The sequence below is a fragment of the Atractosteus spatula genome, chromosome 15, assembly GCF_055471065.1.
Source record: "Atractosteus spatula isolate fAtrSpa1 chromosome 15, fAtrSpa1.hap1, whole genome shotgun sequence".
NCBI lineage: Eukaryota > Metazoa > Chordata > Actinopteri > Semionotiformes > Lepisosteidae > Atractosteus > Atractosteus spatula.
Window position 1 is genome coordinate 23946789 of NC_142720.1, and position 26769 is coordinate 23973557.

A 26769-nucleotide genomic window follows, 5' to 3' on the forward strand; every position below is an offset into this window, starting at 1 on the left:
TCTAAAATGTGAACTAATCATTAAGTTCAGATCTGTGAATCCAAAATACATTACTGAGCACTGACACCTACAACGGAAAGACATTGTGGGCACCTGTGACTAACGTAATGGTATAGGTAAAGAGGTACAAGAATACTAAACTTGATTGCTGTGAACTAATCGTTCTAGCTTCCTAAAGATTTCCAAATTCCCTGAAAGACACATTTATTTTGATTTAATGTGGAGTAGCCTTGCAGCTGTCATGACTACGCCATCATTAACTTTTATTAACCCAATACAACAAATCATACACTTCAACACCATATGATAATCACTTTATCCAGGTTTTAAACAAGCAGTTAATATGCTTTTAAACCAACATCTTAGGCCATAAGGTGAGAAGACATTGTCTTCAATCACTGCACACTATTATTGAATACAAACTCTTATATTTTAACCAACTTAATAATAAAATTATAAGGCATTAAAGTTTAATATAAGTACTTAAGGATTAATCCCTAGTTTAAGGATTCAAGATGATAATTCATCAGGAATTATGCAATCAGTCGAATGAATCTCATACCTACTTTTAAAACATTTAATTAAATATTAAATTTTCGGTTCGAGTCTCTAGCTGTTAATTCAATGCTAAAAATTTCAAATTTTATTTTGAAATTGTAGATTTTACAATCTTAACACTTTGTCTTATACAGTAGATTGCTTTTCCAAGGATTTTAATTAAAATATTTCAAGAATGGGAGTATGTACTTCTTATCTTACAGTTATCATAATATATAAACTTAAAAAAATAAAGAGAAATTCCAAGTAAAATATAATATTTTTATAAATTTAAATTAACAAAATTAAAAATGAAAATTCTGATAATTGTTTGACAGGTCTACCAAGGAGTAGTCCAAGTAGGTAGCTGTGTCAGCATGCATAGGCTGCAAAGGAACAAGTAAAGGTTTATTCCTGCTGAAAAGAGAAGAAAGGAAACACAACGTTTCAGCTGTGCAGCCTTCTTCTGGTGTCCCAGCCAAAACGTTGCGTTTCCTTTCTTCTCTTTTTAGGATGGAATAAACCTTTACTTGTTCCTTACCAAGGAGTAGTGTTTTGTACAAAACAAATATTCTTCCAGAACAGTATCAAGACTACACTTTTGAGTCAGAACATCATGTTTTCTGCAGGAAATCTACATAATACTGTTGTGACCTGGGAGGGTTTGGTTCAATTGGAATTAGCACATATTTACGCAGCTGTCTTTGCCAAAATATCACATTTGCCAAAGGATCACTGTTAGATCATTAAAACAGCTATATGGAAACATAAATATTCAACAGTGACTAGTTCATTACAGGTGAGGTCATTAAGCTAATCACCATAGTAATGGACCACAGCATAAATATGGGAGCAGATATACAGAAAGGACAGCAAAAACCAAATATAAGAAAAGACAGGAAGAGGAAATATCATCATCATTATCTTGGTTAAAAACTTGTGCTGAGAAAAATGTTCCTTTCCAATCAGATGTAAAACGAGATTCTGTCCTGCTAATCTAAATGGTGAGTATGAATCTGAGCTTTATTATATAAGAGGGCATGTTGTCTTATTTGGAAATTCTGATTTCCTTTATTGTGGAATCTGCAAGCTAAAATGTCTCTCTTACATTGCTGATGCCTTTGTTTAGAATAGGAAAATTTGTTCCTACTGTATTCAACTGTGAGTATCTCTTTAGAGAGGGAGATTTAGTCTTGGGCAGAATAAATTTAATTAGGATGCCTGGGTTCCTCTTCCGTCTTTAAATGTTTTATTGTCTTTAGATTCTCTCTCATCCTAGCGTTAATCCCGCATCAGCAGGGTCCGCTTGTCGGCACACCAGTCTCCATTTGGTGGTTTGAACCAAATCTTTGAGCTGACGTTGCCATTAAATGCGACCGAGAATACTCCAACCGGCGCGTCGCTCTGCCTGCCGTATGCCGTAGGAGTGGGGGGGGAGAAGAACAAAGTAATGTAGCCAATTCATAGAGGGGGATTATTAGGAGGCATGGGAAATTTGGCCAGGATGCCAGGGTTACACCCCTACTCTTTTCGAGAAACACCCTGGGATTTTTTTTTTATTGTCTTTAGATTATGCAGGTTAAATTCTGGACTTTCTATGGCTAAAGAAAATGGCTATGATTGACTGAACTGTAAATCTGTATACAGCAGTGAAAGATGTGAGTTGTATAGCTATGTTTTAAATGTTGTAATAAACATTTATTTGATCTACTTTGGGCAAAATTTATCACCAAAATCTGTGATAATTCAAATTATTTTTTTTCACTTTTAAGATATCTTATAGGTCCATAACCATAACCTGGTCTTATAACCAGCTGATTAACACAAATCCAGCCAGCAACTGCAAACATTGCGAACAAGGACTACCAGATACTAGCGATTTTATCAGAGCAAGCACTCCAAGAAACTGCACTGAAAGAGGTTATTATAACAGGGTTCTCAATAGCAGAATTTTTTACCTTCTTGATTTATTGGTTGATATATGAGAGTAACTGGCAATAGCTCTAATACTGCTTTTAAATGCTTCATAATCTGCATTTTATCATCCATTCTAATCCTTTGCCTTTGACACTATTATCACTTTTAATTGTTTCTCCTTAATCTTTCTAGACATTATGGAACAAAAACAATAAAAAAGTTAAAATAAGGTGAATGAAAAACAAACATTGAAGCCAAAAAAATGAGATCAGTGACTTTACATTCACTCCACTTGCTGAATACTTAATATCACAATCATTATGCATTTTTTGTTCTGTATATTTAGCAAGTTTACTAAATTTCTTAATTCTTCTCAGTTTTATTTTTTTCAGCTTGTGTAGATATTTTATAACATTTGTGTCGCATAAAGTGTAGTAATGCATAAGATTTTGATGACTAGATTGTTTTCAAAGAGGTATGTCTTTTTTAATATTAATATATTGCTAAAATAATTACTAAATTATTAAATAAATATTATTATTAAAGTATTATTTAAATAAATGCATATTTTTCTTAAAATCAATATTTTTGTAAAAGAGTGTACAGTTAATTTTAATACTTGAATACATTAAATGGGATCTTCTTCAACCCTGCCTCATGAAAATGTTGAAACTATTAAAATGAGACAGCAGATAAGGATCCTATCTTTGATATGATAGTATCTTCTCACTGGTGGGATAAATGTATTATTTAACAAATGTAATATTAATAATAGTAACTTTTCACTGGTGGGATAATATATATATATATTTATCATATATATTAAATATAATATATCTTTAATATTATGAACTATAAATCCCCAGAAAATATATAAACATATTTATCATTATGTCATTTGTACATACATCTCTCCTTATTCAAGAGGTCTCATCACCCCACAGCTGTGTTGATGTTATCACTGCAGTACCACAGGGATCTGTACTAGGACAGTTCATGATTATGAAATGGAAGGTTCATCGTATCATCTAGTCACTGTTTAGATCAGGCTGATCTTCCAAACCAAACAACCACGTTCACACCCAAACAAAAAAAAAGAGTCAAGAATTTCATTATGATGCCAACAGTGATTTTGAAAAAGCTACAGAGTTCAAAGGCTTAGATCGGAGAAAATGTCCATGAGAAAATAAAAAATGATAAATAATGATAAAGCTTTTTGTTGTATATCTTGTAAAGTATATATCAAAAAGGCAAAGTGCTACAAATAAATAACAGTAGTACTGTATGTGTGTATTAGCTTTTTTGATAATTTATGATTTGTATGGCCTAGGTTAATCACATTAAATCAAATCTGGCCCATCATAGCAAATCTGTTTGACATGACTAATTAAACTGCAAACATTAGGCAAAAAGTTTTGTGATCAGACAAGACAATGCCGGAATCTTTTCGTGGCGGCAGTACTGCAGATTATTGTAAAACACTGCAATCGGGATTCACCATGCTACTGTGAATGAGAAGAAGAGCAGAAAATGTAATCATTGTTCAGTCAAACAAATACAAAGTCAAACTGAAAAGGGTCCTGAAATGATGAATGCATAGACACTGCACTGCCTGCAGATTGGAAAAAGTATAAATATTCGATGTGTACACAAGTATAAGATATGGGTGAAAAGCTGGTATTGCTAATGGAGCTACATTATACTACTGTATAATGACCTTTCTGTTTCATTTCATACAATGAACATACAGTACTCTTGCCGGAACAGAGATTTCTATTTCAAGTCCAGGAATAATGTTGCTTCTCATTCCTTAAACCCCTCACTAAATCAAGAGGAGATATTTACAGTCCAAGTGAATTTGAGCTGAGTAAGATTCTCCCTTACTTTTGATATAACCCTTCATTTCAATAATTCTATGAGTGACTGTGTCTTTCGGGGGGGGCAGCAGGTCGAGCTGTTTAGCAGCTTTTTCTCCACACATAATACGTGTCAGCTCTTTTGCCAACGGTAAATACGGTTCTTCAAAAATAGTGTGGCTTACCTTCTTTAGCAATCCGCAAGCTTGCATTTTTCCGCGTTTCCGTTTTTATTTCCGTATTTATTTAAAGTTTTTATTTCATGCGCATGGGAGCGAAACACAGAGATGCTCGGTGTATTTTTCTCAAATTAACTTAGAACAGTTCTTAAATATTTTTCTGTTATCTATCACGCTTTCCTGTGCTCCCAAGATTACCAGCGTTCGTAGCACGTATTTCTATGCATTCCTGTGTTTACAACGTTGGCATTGTTCCAAAATCACGCACATTCTCCTTCCTCCCTATTTGCTGGAGATACAGTAGCTTTTTTAAAATACAATTGGTTACTTGCATCCGTAGCACGCATTCCTATAGAGTGGTATAGAATTACAGAGTATCTCTTGTGTCCACTGAAGTATTAGCGCGCACTGTATCGCAGTACGTAGGCTGCGTATTCGACACGTTTAAAATACAAAATACAAAATATGAAAACCCGTCCTGATTTTTCAGCGCACACGACACAGTTCCAGGGTCATTTGGCGTACCACCTGGCGGCACTCCGCGTACCACTGCCGGAACGCGTACCACAGTTTGAGAACCACTGGCTTAAAACATCTGAAATGGTCTTAGATATGATCCTTAAGTTTTCTAGACAAGATACCATATGCTCGCTTTAAGCACTTTTGCACAGACACAGAGAAGCAGCCGTGTGTCATGTCAGTATGCCATAGCGATCCAGGCTGGGCAGAGATCAATGTTCTTCATGTAGAGATCAATGTTCTTCAAACACTACTGGTAATTGCTGTTTTTAAGGTTGAATTTTATAGGTCTATGTCCCTCATGTCATATTATTTCCTTCCCTAGCATAATTAAGTACAACTAGATCTGTGAACAAAAAGGGAAACATTCAACCTTGATTACTGCATTGATTTTATTTCTTTCTTTGGCTTTTTAGAAATTTCCGTTAACTTATTAGAAAAAAATGAATAAACTTGAAAACTTTGTGTTTATTTTGTTTTACCTTAAGAGTACCATGGCTGAATTAACATTAAAGAGCTGAACTACTGATGTTAATATACCAGTAGAGCAATGTATGTTTTTTCTACTGCACATCAGTGCAGTATATTGAAAGGGAATGCTCAGATATTTTTGACAAAATATTTAAGTATGTGCCACAAAAACCACAAACCTACAAATAATTAATTTTTCTTTGATAACAATCAAATCACTCAAAACTTTTTTCATTGTTAAAAAGAGAACCTGTAAAGTTAAATCCATACATATCTGTGTGATACAAAACATTATATTTAATTCTTCCTTTGAATTCCAGCATATTATTCTAAAAATGTCAATGCTGAATCACATGACCCAGCAGTTTGTTCTTCTTCAGTTAGGCTCCTTAATTATTGTGTAATATCCTGTCTTCTTTGTTTTCTTTACCAACTTACATATGTATATAATTCCTATATTTCTGTCAGCAGACAGAGCCAGTCTGAAAAAGCCACAAAGCAGCAGAGCCATAATGAAAAATGTTTTGGGTGATTTGATTTTTATTTATTAGACTCCACAACAATGAAAACTTTGCAAGTATTCCCTCTATTTGAGAGGTAACAGCTTCTGAACCAACTTTAACTGACAATAAAATGTTAAAATCTCTTTGAATTCTGCTACTTTTAGTCTAATTTGATATCCCATGACAGATGTAAAAAGTTTTTTGAAGACATTCAATTGCAGCTTCTCTCTTGAAGTAACTCAGCTGCACATGGTGCTCTAATTTGTCTAACTCTGATATCTATGAGCTCAAAAAGGCTCTATAAACAGGCAAGCCTCCTGGTTTGAGTTGTTTCTCACCTTCTGGGATCAGCCAGGGCAATGACTGTTTGAGAAGATGCAGACTGCAACAGAGAGTGATTCCTTTACAACAGACATCAATACCGTTACTTCTTTTTAATGGAAAAAAGATAAGGACTCCTCTACATGCTCTATCTATCACCTCCTGTCCTTAATAAATTCAAATACTAAACTATGTGCCAAAATGCTTGACACTAACTTGACACTTGAAACTAACGAGAGATAATGTTCGCCGATTCCTTTACATCATTCATGCTGCCATTCATACCAGAACTCCATCTTTAAGTGTTCCTTCAGATGCTGAAAAAGCCTTTGATCATGTGGAATGAGACTACTGTCTGGTGTCAGAACAAATGAGTTTAGGGACTGAGTTCATAAGAAATGATCAAGATGCTAGCTGTAAATCCCTCAGTGATGGTGCTCTAAAGCAGGGGTTCCCACTCCTGATCCTGTAGGACCACATACCTGCTGCTTTTCAGATGGGTTAAGGACCTATTTGAATTGAAGTTGCTTGATTGGAATCTTTGTAATCTTTGATTTTCTGACTCATTCATTTGGGATTTTACTTTACTTATGAAATGTAATACTTAAAAGGCAACAACTTTTAACATGTTTAAGAGGCTAAAACAGTTCAAATGAGCCCTGTTATGATGGTAATAAAACATTCAGTCGTGGAACTGAACAAAAGCCAGCAGGTGAGTGGTGTTTCAGGATGAGGAGTGGAACCCCAGCTCCAAGGCACTCAAGGGTCTCTACACACTCCTCAGGGCTCTCTCTCCCTACTAGTCACTGCACTGACAAACCCACACAAGCACTAATTCCATACTTCTTTTTCAGAAACAAAAATACACAGTAGCGCCTTTGTTAACAATATCCTATTTTTATCACTTGATTTTTCTCACTCTGTTTTAAATTGGGCATTTGAATGATTTTGTAGCCTGCTTTTGGAATGTAAAATTAAATGGTGCAAATGTGCTTTGCTGCCTTTTACATCTTGAAAGACGCATGATTCTACTTGTAAACATACAGCTAGTTAAGCTGTTTAAATATCTTGGTGTTCAAAATCTATTCTTACATGCAACTGTGCTAATTCATTTCACTACCATAATCTGAAAACAACTGAGGCATTTATATAGGAAGAAGGCCTCACAGCTGAAACATTGTGCTTTCTTTCTTCTCTTTTCAGCATGGAATAAACTTATTACTTGTTTCTTTGCAGACTACGCATGCTGGCGCAGCTACACACCTGAACCATTTATATAGGAGGACATTTCTCTAGTATAAGGAATGTACTCCCCCACGTCATTTCTCTTCAGTTCCACTCCACCCCCTCTCCTCCTCATCCAACTACTATTGGACTAAAGTATGCTCATTGTGCACTCTTGTGAATTATCACTACCAAACATTCAAATTTACTTTTAGTTATTTTTATCATGCCCAGTTACAGTTCGGTTTGACACTGACGCTCCTGTTTCATGGCCACGATGAGAAGGACATGTAATCTGTAAGGATAACACAAAACTTAGTTTACTCTGGAATTTGTCCTTATTATTTGGTCCTTATTATTATTAATATTTTGTATCTGTTCAGAGTCTGGCAGTTGTGTCGACATCCACTTTCATTCCCCTGACATCAGTGCCCCTTTCCTTTTTTGACATTGTATATATTGTATGTAGCTCTCCATTGCTCACTGGGCCACAGAAGGGACAAGGCAACTACATAAGGGGGTGCTCTACTATTGTCGATGGAAGATGTTGCTACTTGAGAAGGGATGATTAAATAGGAATTCAAGGGAGGAAGGAGTTATTACCTGGGGAATGCTTCAGAGGTTGGTGAAGAGGAACATGGGAGACAATATTATTCAAAACATTATTTTATTGTGTTGCAATTAGTTCTTACAAAAACTAAACAATTAAATCAACCACAATAGTGTAAGTCTCGGTATGACCAGCAAAGTTTCTTTGATGGTGGCTAACTGAGCAGAATTCTGCGGTGGAAATTAGTTCAGTTGGAGCCATATCACTTCATAGGCTATTACCTGAATAAAACCCTACAATGTCTGGGTTTCCTGGTCTTGAGGACGAGAGGTCATTTTCCTGTGAGATGCAATTAATTTCCCTTTCAGGGTTACTAAGCTCCCACACCCAATCTCAAGAGCTAGTATTAACACACATTACAAGCTTAAGGCAACACCAGCCAAAACTCATACAATGAAACCTGATGTAGCATGAAGTTAGATGAGATTGTTAGAAAGGACGGGACATCCTGAAGCAAACTAAATAACATCTCACAAATCTTATTCATTACAGTCACACTGCAGTTTTAAATCATTTCAAGACTTCTTATAGATAATGCTAAACATACAATTTAATATATTATTCTCCTATGTGTCACCCCCAATAAGTAATAATAATAATAATAATAATAATAATAATAATAATAATACACTTTATTTTATATAGCGCCTTTAAAGGTGGCTTCTCAAAGCGCTTCAAAGTATCTGGTGTGATAACTATGTATATACTGATAGGTACTGTATGTCAGCCATGTATAACTGTAAAAGGAGAAAGGAAACAATTGCATTTTTTACCTAAGCTGCTTCATTCATTGTACTTTCACCATTTGACTAACAAGAACATTAAATGTTTTCTTAATAAAAAATTACTATGTATATACTATGTACATTTGTCAACACCTATAATATGATGAAGTGTTTAACTTTTGATTCATTTATAAACATAAATATGTCCACTTACATTACTAAACTGGAAAAATCCATTATAGATCTCATATATACAGTGCTTATTAATTTAATGTTAAATACCAAGATGTATTTGCCAGGATTCACACATGATTTAATTTTACTCAATTGTTTTCCAGAATTTTGCTGCTTTGAAAGACTTAATTTAAGATGTAAAACATACTTGCTCTTCCTCAAAGACTCAACCCACATTATACAATATGACCCTGACTTTACAGTCGAGCAAACACTGGAGAAAGAAAGCAAAAAAAGCTCTTTATTACAGTCCATCTGTTCATGTGCACAGACTGGTACTCTGCTGTTGTCACTTGTTTTCTTTATTGAGAACATATATTTTTCTAAACAGTTGTTCTGTTAGATCAGAGGTTCCCAGCCCTGGTCCTGAGGGATCCCTGTGTCTGCTGGTTTTCATCCTAACTGAGCCGTTAATCACTAGCATTGATTGATGCTTTTAATTGGTCTGCTTGTTCTGTAATTTGTTTATTTGCCTTTGCACAGAGTCCTTTGTTTACATAATACAGTAATAACGTAATCACACAGAACTTGCAAACTATCCTCAGCTTAGTTATTTTTATAAAAGTAGCTCTTAGTATAGATTTTGCTTATTGTGATGTCTTTGCCATGAACATCTCGTGTCAGTGCTCAACATATAATTTTTATTTCTGCAACACTGTTGTGTTTGCTGAACCCTTAATCTTATAGCTTTCAAACCACTGATCCACTAGTCCTTTACTGTGCATTGCAACCAGGGAAAGATGTGATTCTAGGTGTTGAATGTCTTTCAGGAACTTCTGTAGCTCAATTTTAACATCACATTATTTGATGAAATGTCCATTTCCTTTTCCTTTCTGGTTAAAAAGCAAAGTGTCTTATATGGTATCCTGCAGCATAATATCAAGTGTCCCATCCAGCTATATATGGCACAGGTGGCAGAATTATGTGTAGAGAGTAAGATTCCTGTTTAATATTATCTCTTGCTAATGCAGCTTTTAGCCTGTCTGCTTTGAAAAATATTTTTTCAAGGTTGTGATCAGTAAAAAATATTTGCCCAAATATTATGTATAAGGCATATTAATTCACGTTAAACGTACTGAACCTGATGACTAGCCTTGAAGAATGTTTTTGCAAACCCTGATCATGTAACTTAACAGTTTAAGAAACAATTAAAGGTCACATAAATAAAATTCACTGTAATTTAGGGTAGACATTTTCTGCTGTATGGGTTGCTATAATAGTATTGATGTTTAACAACAGCCAAGCAGTTTAGAACATGCCTGTGCTCCAAGCTTGGGTTATCCTTGCATTTTTATCTGAAGGTCTCCATTTCACTGCAGTCAATATCAGCCTTTTATTCTGTTTTTATGCATTTAAAATTCCCAATTACATGTATTATACAGTACCTGCCTGGTTTGGAATAGTCAGTTGTGGTTATTCAGAGAGAGTCCAGGAAGACTAATCCCACCTTGCTCTCTATGACTGTCAGTCAATCGCACTTCGCTGCTTGCGGAATCCTAGACACAGTCAGCTAGTGATGTGACCAGGCTCGAACTGCAGTTCTGTGCCCAGAGTGCCTTTACCAGCATTTCTACTCATGAGCCCCCTTTCTGTTTGCTACTGTGATGCTGTATTGTTCAATGATAAACTGCATTTTATTGGTTTAGTAAAATACGTTCTGTCCATGTATGCATGGTACTGTATGTGAGATGGATACACTTGTATGCTTTTCTGGAGGATAACAATTGGAATATAGGCTACAAGACCAAATTGTACACAATGCAAGACCATGTTTGTACTCACTGTAAAGTATGGTGCCCTGTGAAGCATTTGTTTTCACTGTGATGTAAAGGGTAACAGGGTTTTCTGCATCTGGAGATAACGGGGGGTCACTGTCAGTGCCGTGCTTCAGCAGAGTCAGAGGTGAAGGGATCTCCATGTAAGACTTTCCATTAAAAGATGGGAAAAATACTGCTGTATCTGAAAGGATAAACAACAACACAAAGTTAAAGCATAGTCAAATACATATTTAACATTGTCTCTTTCACTAATTTACTGCCTGGCATATTAAGTAAAAATTTTATGGTTAATTCAATTTAATGCTCACTTATCTTCATGATCTGAAAGAGATTTGTATGTACAGTAAAAATGTTAAGAAAAAGAATATAGTGATGGAAGCTTTGCAAAAAATGCTTTACAGTAGCATAACTACAAAAACAGCAAAGATAAACTAACTAAATTGCCTAAAAATAATGGTGTCATCACAGATGGTTATAAGAAATTGTTATGGCTACAGTATTTATTATTGAGGAGTTTACTAAGGAACTGATTCCTCACATTAAGAAGACAACTGTGCTCATTCCTGAATAATCTCACCATAAAAAATCTACTATATATATATTCTACTATATCTACTATATTCTACTATATTTCTTTGGCTAAAAGCAGAAAAAATCCAAAAGGATAATGTGGGCTTAATGATGGGCCTGAGTCAAATAAAAAGGGATGTTATGGACGATTACTTAATTGATTCTGTGTATTCCATCATTCAATGAACATCTTCACAGAACAGCTTTATCTACCATTTATAAATAATAATAACAATTATTATTAATAATTAATAATCTTATTATGATTGCATTTAAGGTTTTGGAGACATTGACATTGATTAAATTAAAAACCTTCACAGGGCATAATGACACCCAATAATTAGAATTTAATGCATTTAAAGGATGTTTATTAAGGGATTAGATTTAGTGAGCTTGGGCTTAACCCGCATGGATGAGGGCCATTTCCATAAAATAAGGAGGATAGGAGACTCAGGAAGAACCAAGCAGGTCCATAAACCACCAATGCATAGAAAGAAAAAAATGAGAAACCTGAAGGCTCTAAGAGACTAATGCACAATGATAAATTACCTGAATTATTTTGGGTAGTTAAAGCTAATGGAATGCTTGTTTCAGGACCTCTGATGACTGACAGCCATGTTTCTAATTCAGTAGGTGGAAATGCCTTGATGGGCATACAAAGAGACTTTACCTATCCGAAAAGAATGGCCTGAGAATTGTTCTGCAGAGAATCAAGCCTTTGTTAGCAATGCTATTGCGATAGCCAAGAATATGAACTGCTACAAAAAGAAACAAATGAGATAATCATTAGAAACAAATCTAACTACGATTTAATTAGTAATGGCCATTTGAGATGATGGACGAATTTCATCATGAGCTTAGGGGAATTCAAGCTCCCTTTCTCCCTTAATTCATGATATGAATGACAGTGAGGTTGGCTGAATAAATAAAAAATATATTTTTGTTTCCAATTATAGTCCAAAGAGAGGCAAACAGGAAAACTGAGTATAATCTGAATAAGGAGGAAGAATGTTAAGAAGATAGGAGGAAGAAAAAAGCAGAAGGCCAGGTTGATACAAACCAATTACTTTCATAATAGCCTCCAAAGCTGACAGAAGGGGCCATGTCTGTAAATGCTTTGAAAGAAGATAGAAACTCAATGTAAAAAAAGGGCAGCCCATTCCAGTTTTTCAAGAAATAAATGACACGACCAAAGCTCTAGTTTGCTATTTGAAGTGAAGATTTGAAGTAAGTGAGGAGACTGATCATGTGAAATCTAAGAGATCTGAAATGAATGCTGAGCCTTTTGGATCAATTTGCATAGAACAGATGAGGTGACCCAGCATGGACCAGATTTACTTTTTTAACTGACAGGTTTACACTTAGCCGACAGGTTAGTGGAAAGGTACAAAGAAATCAGAAGCTTTCTATTTCTGTTTGTTAACTATCTTTGCTAATAATAATAATAGATAATTAAGTGAGAAGGCTTAAGTAACCTTCTGAACTGATACAATTTGAAGAAATTCAATGACAATAGAGGAAGGTTTTATCCAAGTGTGGTGAGATGGATCACCATTTTGTTAAAACGGAGATCAGGTTGATGAGGCTCTTGGTGGGGGAGCACTGGGTAAACTGATTCAAAGAAAATTCGCCAGAAGATGATGGAGAAAGTGGAGTTTGTAGGATCAAGCAGAGTGCTTAGGGTGTTCCTCTTAAGGTCAAATGTTACATGATCTGTGAAGTTAAATTTATCTTTCCTATATATGTTGAGGAGGTGCCAAAGATCAGGGTCAAAACACATGATTTGAAGGAATTGCAGTGTCAGTTTTGGAATGCAGTGTCCTACCGTCTGAATGAGGGAAATGGCAGTGGTGTGTGGAAGTGACAGATCTGCACTAGGAATCAAGCAGATAATGATTGGAAAAGGAGTTATTGGTGGCTCACAAGTCAATTGTTAAACACCTCTTCTTGTAATACTTGTCAGCAGTGACTACAATTGGACTTATATGTTAAATGGAAAAAGGAGGTGAAACAAAGAGGCCTACTATAAGGCCAATGACGAACACATGTAATGGCAGAGGGGAAACACTGAGCAAGAATGAGCTTCACCACAGTAACTACATATATGCATGGAATGGCAAAAAGAGATAGAGCAGAATGAGAAATTGAAATTTGATGAACAAGACAGGATGAACATGGAGATTCTTGGAATGGAAAAGGTGAAGACAGAGGGTGGGGGGAGAGGCAGAAGGATTAAGGCTGGTCTTGGAGATAGCTGTGGGGCAGAGATTGAGAAGAGTAAATGACTCAGGAGGGATCTGATGCAAATGGAAATGCATCAGTAAGGTGCAATATCCAGGGCTAGTCGGAATTTTCACTGGAGCAGATGAGGTGCAGATTTAGCAGAAAACCGCTTGTGATATTCATAGAACGAAGGGTCCCCAAAGCAAATGGATGGATTGTGAATGACGTGTATGTGGTCACCATGTTCTTGACCATGAGCAGGGTGAACTAATGTCTCTGTGAATTCTGAAGGTGAAACAGAGTTCTGGCAGTTTTAGGCTAGAAGAAAAGTGGGCACTGGAAGATGAGTATGATGGAAAAAGACTGCAGTCAACATCTCTGCTTTGGAAGGAGCTGATGAAAGAATGAGGAAATGGGTGAAATGTCTGTCCACGTGTAAAAGGATTTGCTGTCAAAGACAAAGAGAGATGTGACGTTGAGAATTAATATTATATAAAGCAGCAGGGGTGAAAATCACCCAGGTTACCATTATCCTTCCCAAATAGTTAATGCTTATGTTGTTCCAGACATGTACGGTTGGAAAGCAATAAAAAAGATGAACATTTCATATTTTAATTAAAAGTATATAATTCAAATCAATGGATTATTTTAGAATTGTACAATGCATTAGTAAGACCTTATTTAGAATTGCATGCACTATTTTGTTTACCACAATACAAGAACAGATATTGCTGCACTTCAGATCAATTTCTCTTTACAGCTGAAGATGCACTGCATTGCAGGTGTAAACACACTGTATAGGCATTGAGTGTGGAACTGTATAGATTGCATTAGAACTGTTTCATCTTGTGAGTTTCTATCTGCTGACTTCTCTTCATAGTAAAAATCTTTCAGATAACAGAAAAATCATTTTGTTCTCTGATATTTATGTCATAAGCCCAGACAGTAAAAGTTTTAACCATAATATTGCAATACAGCTTGCTAAAGATACATCCAAGTTTTAATAAGTTTGAAAATAATCCCTAAAAAGTTTGGGGGAATCATTATGTGGAAAATAAATCAATATTCATAATGAGAAAGGCTATATTTCATTAATCTTTGCTGTTTCGGCAGACACATTAAATTGCAAAGTAGTATGAACTGCTTTCAGCAGAGGAAGTACAGTAGCAGCTGTCATCTTGTGAGTTGCAAAATGTAGACCTAAGGCACAATGTAAAAAATTACTGCTGGATTCTAACTTGTCACACCGAATTTGATGTTTTCCATTACTTAAATATAAGGAAGAGTGATATCAAATGTTTTTAATTTAATCCTTAATTTAACAAGATGAGTCAATTGAGAACCAATTATCATTTGCAGTGGTGATAGTGAGAGTACCCATTTGGACATCGGTGCATTTGAGAAGCAATTTAAGTAAAGTATATTGCTAAAGGCTATAACAGCAGTATCCCACCCAGGATTTTACCCCATTCCACTCAAGTCCAGAGCTATAATCACTTTATAGTACATCCTCAAGACACGGCGCTGCACTGTATACTGATAGAGCAGTGCCATTCTCCAGTCAAGGCATGCAGCAATGATAAAACACAGGGGCAATTACTGTCTTGGAAAACACTAATACAAGCTACTCTTCATGTGTACATATAAAACATGGTAATGAGCCCTTTGCTGAACCATGTTAGTAACAACCTATTATGAGAGTATACTGTATCGGTTTAGCTTGTGAGGGCTACTTTGAATGACTTATATTTGCTGTATCTTCATACAACATGGAAGAGGAAATCTCATCACAATTCCATGAGGAGATTTCTGGGGAGTTCAATTGAATTAAGACTGAGCTAATTTAAACTCTGTAAACAATTTTCATCAATCACTGGTCTTTTTGAAATGAGCCATATTAAGTGATGAAACCTTATCATTTAGTTTAAACAAGGAATGCCAATTCATTTTATATGAAGATGTTTGCACATTGGTTTGCCATTTATATATATAGTGTCTCCCACTCCCTAGAGGCAAAACACTTTGTTGCCCAATCTGTTTTATTGAAATAAATTGGATAGGAACTACTCTAATGCAAAACAAATTCACATTTAATGAAAAGCATTCTTCACAGTTTACATATATTTGGTTTTCATCATACGTAAGATTACAAGGTTTTGTGTATTTCCTCGGTTCGTTTTAAAAACTGTTTTACTTCTTGCCAGTAAAAAGCAAACTGATACCACAGAAACCTTTGTGTAAAACTGGGCATCTGTTCAGAGTGCATATTTTACTGTACAAAACACATTTTAGTGAATAAAGGGACACCTGGGCATGGGCTTAGAGTCTGCTTGGCTGTAACAATTGCCCATAAGCAAAGTAACAAATCACCCACCGGGTCTCTGCTGTGTTGTTCTGTTTCCCTAAAGGTGTCAAGTCAAATGAGTTTTGGGGAATGTTACTTCTCAGTTCATAAACTCTCTGAGCCAGTAATGATCCATATTGTCATACACAAGGGGCACCATATGTTGAGCACTCACAGTAAGATCATAATACATGTCACAAGATTCAAACAGGGTGTGCTGCCTCAGTGCCCTGGCTCCCACTTTGGGGACTGTATCTCCTTCCCAGAAAAGGGGAAAGTAATGACATTCCAGTGTCTGACATGAGTGGGAAAGAAGAAACTGCCAGATGTCATCCACTCAGCTTCCTGTGCTACTTTTATATCGGCAGAAATCACACCTGAGAAATCTCAGGAGTTAATGCCACAATCAGAACTTAGCTGTCACAGAGAAAAGGAAGAGAACAAGAACACACTGGAGAACAAGTAAACCTGAGACCCATGAAACAAAAGGCAAAAGGGAAGAAAACAGAACATTAAACACAGCAATAACAGATGGTGTGTTTAATATTGATGTGTGCACTATGTACGCATTTACAAGTTAACACTCACTAAAGGTAATAATTCCTGTTAATGAATGTGGATTCAAACTTAAGAGAATAAGAAACTGTGACATAAATCAATAGAATCTAATAGAAAACCTTAGTCACTGTCAAGATTATACAAGTGCAATTGTCATTATTTGAGAAGAATGCTCTCCTTGACATGAAGGAAAGCAAGAAACAATTTCAATATTATTCTTTCAACTGTTTTTTTGTGATATTAGTCATTGCTTATGGAGTTAGATTTTTCTAATTATTATAACAAGGAGTCATTTGTCTTGTAAAGTTCTGAAATCAAGTTACTGACATGACCAGCACTGATCATGATTCACATACAGTGAGAGACAAGGTACAGTCAGTTCTGCTCTCAGTTCTTGTCTCTGGGGCTGAACTTGATGACTTCTCAGGCTACATTAGGCTGGCCCCTTGTAGCTGAAGTGTTCTATCAATAAAAAAAAATCACTGGTTGTTCTCACTTCTAATAACTAAAATCGAATCAAGAAACTCAAAATTACATTTAATACATCCAGCTGTCACTGGGAAGGGCAGTGTGATAAAAAGACAATGTTTTATAACACTTTCATGGACATGCTGCCCTTGTCTTACTGTTCATTATCCATATTTATTAGCAACATAAATGGTGGCATACTGCACATTCAGAAATATACAGGATACGCGATAAAAAACACTATATCGCTAATAATATATTTTGCTTCTCTTTAAGTGTGAGTAAAACACAGACATCTGTAGGGGCTTGGTGGAAAGATAACCTTTATGGAATAAAAAAACTGAATCGCTGGCTGTAAATGCTTACCATAGTGTCTTCTTATCCCCCATGAACTGCACTGCAATATATATTCCAATGTTTTATTTTTTTCACAGCCTGCTCTAACTGACCTTCAGTTTTTCTAACTACGCATTGCTGTGGTGTGTCCCTCCCTGGCTGCAGATGCAAGTGATTTACACCATTTTTTTTTCCTCAGACCACGTAAGGAGAAATGGCCACATTGCCTCCAGCGGCCATGCTTTTAATCAAACCCAGCCTTTAAATCACATTTACAATGTTCTGAGCTCAATCAATAGGATATTTTATAGTCTGTAACAGAATGGTCAGGAGCTGGGAAGGAGAAGTGTGAGAAAGACACGATGGGGGGAAAGGAACGCGTCTCGGCTCTCCGTCCTGCTGGCCCCATGAGGATTTACCTGCCAATTCTAACAATGAGTGATCTTTCCCTGGCCTGCAATGCATTTATGAGAGCACAGTCTTTGCTGCTAATGAAGCATTCCAGGAGGTCATGATCAATACAGAACAAGACTGAATAATTTCCTGCTCTGCTGCTCTACTAGTTCAGTGCATATTATCAGTTCCTCCCTCATTTAATCCTCAACTAATTTTTTTGATCATTTAGCTTTTAATTTGGGACCTACATACTCTGCAAACTTTTAGTCAAGCCCTGTGACCTACCACATCTCCTCTTGTAAAGTGATTTATCATCCTTTAATGCTTGTACAGTTTCTGCAGATTTAGATTCACTCATGCTATATATTCAAGCATTCTTCACATTCTATGCTTACCTTTTCTTGACAATGAATCACATACGTAATATATTTATAATATAGTAAAGCTGCTTAATATAATACATATTAAAATAAAATAAAACCTATAGTCTGCGTAACACTAACAAAAGAGGGAATTCAAAATGCAGTATCCTGATCATTAATAGAAACCACTTACAATTGTAGCAAAGTTATCAGTATATGACTGTAGCAGGTGTGCCACCATTTTATTGAAGAGACAGGTAAAATCATTATAATGGTTAACATTTGTTATCGGCAGTGTTGATTAACAGGGGGCCAGCAGTGAAAGTCACAGGCTTGTAATTTGAGGCCACCACTGGCAACAACAAAATCTGTACACCAAACAAGTATGCTTCGCACCAGATTCCAATTTCCCTCAAGGACCACAGGCAAGGATGTGCCTGTGCATTTCCCCTTGATCCCAAGATGTCACAATCATCCCAGCTCATCCCGCAAGTCTTCAGTGGGGCTCCAATCCTGGTGAGTAGGGCATCCACAATATAACTGTGAAATTCACATCTTGCAAGAAGGCTATTGTTAAATGAACACCACAAGGACATTCATTGTCGTGCTGAAATCTTGTCAAGCTAGGATGAGCCCTGAGGAAGGTAGGACTTCATAAATATAGTACTGAGAGGCTTTTTGCAATCAATCATTACAAATGGAATTTTGTAGGAGTGTAGACTCTCCTGCCCAGACTATCATTTTTTTCCATCATTTAGCTTTTAATTTGGGACCTACATACTCTGCAAAGTTTTTGTCAAGCTCTGTGACCTACCACATCTCCTCTTGTAAAATGATTTATCAGTTATTTAATGCTTGTACAGTTTCTGCAGATTTAGATTCAATCATGCTATATATTCATGCATTCTTAATATTCTTGAGACAGCTGATGTTAGTTCAGAATGGTCAGCACAAACCCTAATTCATTACTAAAGAGGATTTACAGTTGCTCCGCTGCTGTTCAGTTCAGCTGAGGTGTTGTTTTCACCTACTGATGACACAAAGGCATTATTGTCTTGATAAGTGGGGCATACTTATTTCCATCTGTGTTTCTCCTTCTTTATTGATTTTCACTAGACTCGCTTGTAACTGGGTAATTCACCTCTCAACCAACCCTCTTACTAATGAAATGAATTAGTGTTTATGCAACAATTATGATATACAGTAGTAGTTGTGAATATGTAGTACAAGTACAGTATGAGTCAAGTCATTAATGATCAAATTGTGAAATGACATTAAAAACATCTCATCAATAACCAAAATCTGCAGCTTTAATTTTTCTCATTTAAACATTTTAATGAGTAATAATTCGGTTTGATGCTCAGTATATAATGTTTTCTTAAAAAGGAAAATATTGTGTACTGTAACAGTCCATTGTAATTGGCGAATTGTCAGTGCAAAAATATTGATTAACATAACAGAAATTAAACCCCTTTGGAGTTAAAGCAAAGTTTCACGTGAGGTGTAACTCGTAATCAAATTAATCTCTTTATCTTCAGTGTTAAATCAAACTGAACTGGGAAAATTCTTCAGTTGTGCTGCTGGAAATTTGTGACGGGATTGCTTGTTCAAGGGCAGCATTTAAACAGCCAATAGACTAAGAAAGAAGTTTTGAATTATTGGGATAGTGTGCCAAAATATGATGAAATCAATATTCAGCTGTCTGAGAGTTAAAGCAATTAAACAAACTGATATTTCTGCCTTGCTGTGCCCTCTCTAACCCAGCAAAGAGGAACCCTCAGTGCTGGACTTATCAAATGTTTTAATAGCAGATATTTGTTACAATCATAAAGAGAAATTGCACTGCCCATGCTTCTTATTCTATGACTATCATCGTAACTGTAGCTATGAGGACAAGCTCCTGAAATCACAGAGTGCCTGAAAAAAACGACTATCTGTATGCAGGACCATGTCAAATTAAGAAATACAATTATTTTATTGAATTCGAACAAAGTTTAGTAAAAGGAAGGAGAAGCATCTTCTGCACCCCTTTACATTCCCCGGCAACACCTGTGTTTTAAAGACAGTTTGCTCCAATAAATTATTATTATAAACATATCCTTCACAAAAATGTAACCACGGGGAATGGCTCATTAATATAGGTCAAGTTATCTATGAGAAATGCAAATAGGCACAATCTGTCTTGTAGCACCAGGAATGTGCAGATTCTGCAAAGTCTCCTTACAGGCTATGTATTAATGCTCATAGGAATTATTTAATACCTCATCTGCCTGATTATGTGATATTTCCTGTGGGAGAATGTAAATGAGTCAGCCCTGGAAACAGGACCCTGGTTGCTTTGCCACAGTGCCTGGGGAGACACATAGCATTTCAGTGGATGACTTAATTATCAGCAAATTAGCACTAACAGCACAAATGGTGGAGGTGCAGGCAAGAGATGGAGAAGCTGTTCCATGTGATGTTAGTGATAGGGAGCAAAGGCAATTATTTGTCACTTTTTTCTGTAAAGGTTGCAGCATTCAACTTACTTTAAATGACAGATTGCTTGGAGGTTTAGAAAATGAACAGCAGAGTAGGTCAGAGCTACTGCAAACAATCCGTTTTCCAAGCAAGTGTCCCAGCTGGTACAAGCAGAAGATTTCACCACTACTCTGCTTGTTTCCTGTGCCTGCTAACCGCAGTGCATTGCAAAACAAACAGCACTCTAATTAAGAGTGAAATGGCATCAAACAACAATAGCAGCAAAAGCAACAGAGATATAGTAGCCCAGATCACACATTATTGTATACTGTTAAACTATCTGAAAAAAATATGAGCAAATAAAGCTCAAACTGATGTAGTTACAGCAGTAATAATAGCAATAAACATAAAAATGTGTGTGAACTTAACAGCTCTATATTTCTTTAATATGCCTTTCATATATGTCTTGGGATTATTTTTATTTTATGTAGTTCCTTTTGGGTTAAAATATTTCAGTGTATAATCATCCTGGAAAGTACATTGAAATATAGAAAATCAATTTTTGGAACAAATTGTGCCTTCATACAAGATTGAAAAGTACTAACAGACTTGTTGGACCTAACATGATCTGTTAAGAACAATCCACAGCCAGATGCACCAGGGTTACTAATGAAGTAACCGCGGTGGTATTAGGCTCTTTGCTCTCAACAGAGCTACTCTTTTCATCTCCGGACAGTAGGCTAGTAGTGATATCATTGCCACTCCTCCAAATATAGATACCCACAACTGGCACTCCTGTAGGGCTCATCTCACTAAATGAAGGTCTGCCCCTTCTCACTCTCCCTGTGCAGTGTAGGAACAGTTGTGGTGAACTGAGATGTAAACGAAATCCCAAAGTGGGTGGTCAATAAAGTTACCAAGTGATATGTTTTTTTTTCATGCGTTTGAAAGGTTGGAGGCAACTTGGGGACACCTGGAGAAAAACCCATAAAAGAGAATGCGGAAATTAAAGTGAAATCAATTCTCTTTCCGAAGAGCTAACAAAAATCTCTTTTTACAGATTTAGACGATTTGCCCTTAAGTGTTTAGACAGCATTAGAATTCAATTTGTGAATTCTGTCATGTTCTCACCTTCTTCAGCTGTAGAAAACAGGCTGCAGAAATGTGGTTGCCTTCAAGAGGTTTTCCCTTTAAAAAGCCCAAGACAGATGTAAGATATTTCTGTTTATACTCCTTTAAAAGGAGAACCCTCTACAAATATTTATAGCTAACAGTGAATGGAACAAGTATCAATACTTTATTTCTTCACAGAAGGCTGTACTATTGTTAACCACTTCCAACATAAAAAGAGAACTATCTGCTCCTGCATTCATACAATTACTTTAGCTGTCTTGTTTTTCATCCTTAGCTCTCAGGAAAACTCTAAATTGCTTTTCAATAGCCATGGGCCTTATTGATCCTCTATTTTTAGCTGTCCCCTGATATTTTGCAGAAAAAAAAAATCTTTCAACACCAGCTAACCACTCATTGGCAAATAGAGAGGCTGTTTCTTGTCAATGGCTTCACAGATAGGAAGTTTTTTTTTTTCATTCACAAGTCAAACAAAAGGGATGCAGTCAAGTCTCAGATAAACTTTTCTTCACTTCAATTTAAATCTATCTTTATCTCATATACTGTACATAGACCTGTAAAAAAAACTCCAACAGCTTTAACCTTTTATATTGGAATGCTACTGAAAAATACAATACGTACGACTGGTTGAAGGATGTTTAATAGTTTGACACTTCCTAAATACATGTTCATATACAGTACATGTCCCATCAAGAGATCATGCACATTTGACCTTTAGGACCACAATTTAGTTTTGAACATCCCCATAAAGTATTGCACAATTTTACATTTTGAAAAACTCAAGAGTCACCCACGGCTAAATTGTTTTTTGCAAATTAATTCAATGAAGAAACTGGCAGCCCACTGAATCTCAGCAGGTGAAAGCCTGGCCAGTACCTAGAAGGGGAGATGCTCAACACCCTGTGTAGACGGGAACACTGTACCGTAAGAAAGGAGTGTGAGACATAAAACCGAGGTTCTGCTCTCCTCCCCAAGAGCTGGTGTGTCGGGAGCGTACTGGTGCACTCTGGCTGCACACTGGTGGTGGTGGAGGGAATGTTCATGAAGATATTTAATTTCATATTTTATTGGTGTATACAATCAAACTATTCTAATATAATACATTTATTGTATTGCTAGTAATCTGGTTGCCATGGAGGCAGCATTAGAGCTATTGCTGAAATATTATGTGTTATGATTGTAAGGATGAGTTCCATTTAGAAGACAAAAAGGGACAAATATATAATTTGTTTTTATATATAAATATATAAAATATATATATAATTTGTTTAGCAGTTGGACCTTAGAAACCAGGGAATGGGAGAAGTGAAGGAAGACAAACAGGGACACATTTATCCAGGATGCTGGGAGTGAGGAGGATGCCTGGAATTTCACTGTCTCTTCGCTATGGTGTAAGGAGGCACACCAGGTCACCGAACGGAGCTTGGTTCAGAGAACAATGCTAGCTGACTCTTTCTTTGGGACATTGCATTTGGTAACTGAGGTGCATCTGGGTTCTTGGTACTGTTCTGCCAGTAAACTGGTAGATGAGTTGTTTTATTTGTAGGCAGTTATAGAAATTGCTGTATTATAGGGATACTTTTGGGGACTGCTGAAAATGTGATATTACATATAACAATGATCTTGTCTGGCCGATGGATGCACTGGTGATTCAGGGAGATGAAGAGAGCCTGTGGCAGGGAAGTAAGAGGCCCAGCGCCGCCCTTTATAATTGCCAGGTGGCATAGTCTTGTACAAGGCAGGAAGAATCCTTGTTTGAGGAGTCACCTATCTGTGACACTTGTCTTTTCATATATCAAAGGCAAGACAGCCCCACAAGAGCTCAATACCAATTGGAGAAAAGTAATGTCATCCTAGACAACTATTCCCACGCTTCCCTCTGGTGCTTTGCCAATGGTGCACTGCATCTTGGGTAATCCCACTTAACAATTTACATCTTACTTACAGTTTGATTAATAAAAATAACCATTTAAGGTGATCCCTGCCCTTGCTTTCCCTTGTTAAGTTCTCCAATCACAGGTTCGTTGAAACTGCCTGTGCTTCACGGCAAATGCAGCAACAAGACAATTCACCTTTTTCAGCACTGTTGTCATCCTATAATTAAGCTCATTATTAATTCAAAATCTTGGCAAAAAGATTTGCCAAAGTAATGAAATGTACCCTGGGGTGGGGGATGTGACCCACAATAATCCCTTCCATTTTCTGACAATAGCAAGGGTACCGTCTGTCGTCACAGAAAATATTTTCTTGATATCAATTCCTCTTTCCTCAAAACGATTAATAAACATCTTAGCTATATCTTCCCCTGTCGTTGTGCCACGCATGGGTTTAATCGGCACAGCTGTTCTAGAATTCCATCTGAGTCACAGCATCTCGCAAGAATTGCTAGTCCAATTATGGTACATTGTTTATATCTGTATCAGTTTATATCATTTATATTAGAGCACAAACAACATGGTATTCATGTTGAACAAAACTATATTCATCTCTCCAAAAGGGCTGAAATGGGTGAGCATCTAACTTTGTGTTCTTAGCAACCGCCATTCAGTCCAAAATGTTAAGTGTGAAAATAAGTGTGAAAAATGTTAGCAGAGGCATGGACTGCGAGCTCTCCTGTGAAAACAATCGGCTAGGCCTGCTGAAAACAATGCAGTAAATAAACCAAGTGAATAATTTTTTTCTATGCCAAAGAGCTTTCGTTGGCTAGTGTGTTGAAGAGAATTACAGAACATTCAAGCACGGTTTTTATTGTTTTTAACTTAATTTCATCATGGCTTATTAGACTTTTATTGAATGTGCCACTTTCATTGCACATGTTGTTAAAAATCCCTTTGGGTGCCAATAATGGCCACAGTTTCCACCCCCTGATCTAATCGATAGAGTTACCACTCTAGCACCGGGCACAGGCTCTGAAATCAAGTAATGCTTCTGTTTAATACGTAGCAACAATAATGAAAAAATAATTTGTGTATTTTAATAAAAGGAAAAATACACTTCCTTGTGACTTTCAGGCTTTTCAGGCTGGCAGAACAGCTTCTCTTGCTGTCAGTTTGCTTGTTTCTAAAAACCTCTTTGACTACAAAATAATAAAATGCCGAAACAGCGTGAAACTCATTGATCCCTGGTTCGGTTTATCAGCATGCTTAGGAATTATCCTTCTCAAACTCAAAAGGCACTGCTGGAAATTAGATTCTAAAAGTTTAAGGATCATATTTTTTAAATTGATAAAACATCTCATACTGTTTCTTTACAGTTCAACAAATTACAGGATGAAACATAATTCTGATGGAAATGAATTAATTTACTGCTTCCGCTTTGAAAATAAATTTTAGTGATATGAACACCACTTTAGTTAAATTGGATACTATACTTATCTGGGTTGTATTATAAATTAAAGATTTAAATATTTTTTTGTTTAGCGATGTGTGATACTAATGGAAAAGTAGCTTTCGAGAATATACAAATTGTTTAAAGCAAGATAAAGCAAGCCAGTGAATTCTACTGCTCTAAGAGGATTTACGATAAGTTTGTTTACATTGTTAGAAAGGCAGAACTGTGCTGAGAAATTAAAGGGACCCGAATGTTTGGAAAACAGGCATTTGAAACAAATCAAGCAGATGCTGTTCTTGTGATGCTCCCCTGAAGCATGCCTAAGGGTAGGGGTGCTGTACTCTTGGTTTGGACTCCAACAGTCAGTTTCAAGTTCTCTGTAATGCCTCTTCACATCTGTCTAATAAGAGAAAACTGAAAAATTACAGTTGTGAATCCATTATCCTTTTTGGTAGCCTCATAATCATATTACTGACTTCTTTATTGTAAAGATGATTATTTTTTACAACATGAACTATTTAGGGTTGGATTCTGTATCACTAATTAGGTAGAACAAATTATCTTACAGTATGTATTCAATCCTGTGCACTACAGTAGCTAGAGCTGTCAACCCAAATGAATGTGAGAACAGCAACAAAAGTGTACTACATCATCCATGCACTGATGAGCCCCAGTGAAATAAAAACTGATCTGCATCTGGTAAATGTGTACATTTCTTATCATCCAGGAGACTGCTAAAAAGAACTTGTGCTGGAGTTAATGAATTTATTATTAACTTATTTAATATTTACATTAGGACCTTGACATTCGCAGAGATTCTGTTATTGAAATCCCCTGTCAAGTGCAGATCATGATGAGCAAATACAAAATCTACAGTACCTAACCTTCTCCACACACTCCAGGCACAGAAACCTCTCCCCATTTTCTAACCACTTCATCCACTACAGGGTGATGGAAGAGCCAGAGCCTTTCCTGGCAAGCAAGAGGTGCAAGGCAGAATATATATTATATGAAAGAGAAATGGAGTCATAATTACATCAGTACTGAACTTAAACCTAAATTAATCTAGGTGCAGAAATTTGCACACGTACAGAGGACACAAAGATAGTCTTATCTTCCATTTTCTGTTTCTACAGTGCTTGCTAATCCTCCTAAATTGGTATGATCTTCAAACATGACCAGTTTACAAGCTTTCATTTACTTTTGCATTTCAGAAAGGTTAGCAAAGTTTACAGTTCAAAAACTGATTGCTTGAATCAGAAGCAAAACATACAGGGATGCAAGATGTTACAGAGAGGTTCAGTGAAGATTTGAAAAATTTCCACCTGGGGACACAGAGGCTTTTCCTAAATGGGTGCTGTAAAGCGTAAAGCTCTTGAACTTGGGTTTATTTGATTTGCTTCATAGTTTTGCTGTTAATCTTCACTAATTTTCACACCCTATTACAATTAATGGTAATGATGTTGCCAAACCAAAAAGTAAGGAAGCATTTTAAAACACTTTTGGAAAGTATTAAAATATTGTTGTGTACCTTAAAGACGGAGAAAACTAACCCGTCAGGCTTATTTATAAATGATGTCACAACATTTATCCCTGTTGTACAATGACAAAAAACAACAATGCGTAATAAGCATACCCTTTTTATGGGTCATTTTACATGATAAAGACTTATCATGCAATTTGACGCCAAACAGCTTTCTGCCAACAGCTGGCAGTG

General features: G+C 36.3%; 1 protein-coding gene across 1 annotated transcript in view; it reads right to left on the reverse strand.

Annotated features, from left to right (window-relative positions):
* eys (EGF-like photoreceptor maintenance factor) overlaps window positions 1–26769 on the reverse strand; it is a 341768-nt gene that overhangs the window by 93375 nt on the left and 221624 nt on the right. Inside the window, exon 39 of the mRNA XM_088934016.1 lies at window positions 10879–11055. Within this exon, the coding sequence (XP_088790142.1) occupies window positions 10879–11055 (177 nt within the window). The remainder of the gene's footprint in view (window positions 1–10878; window positions 11056–26769) is intronic.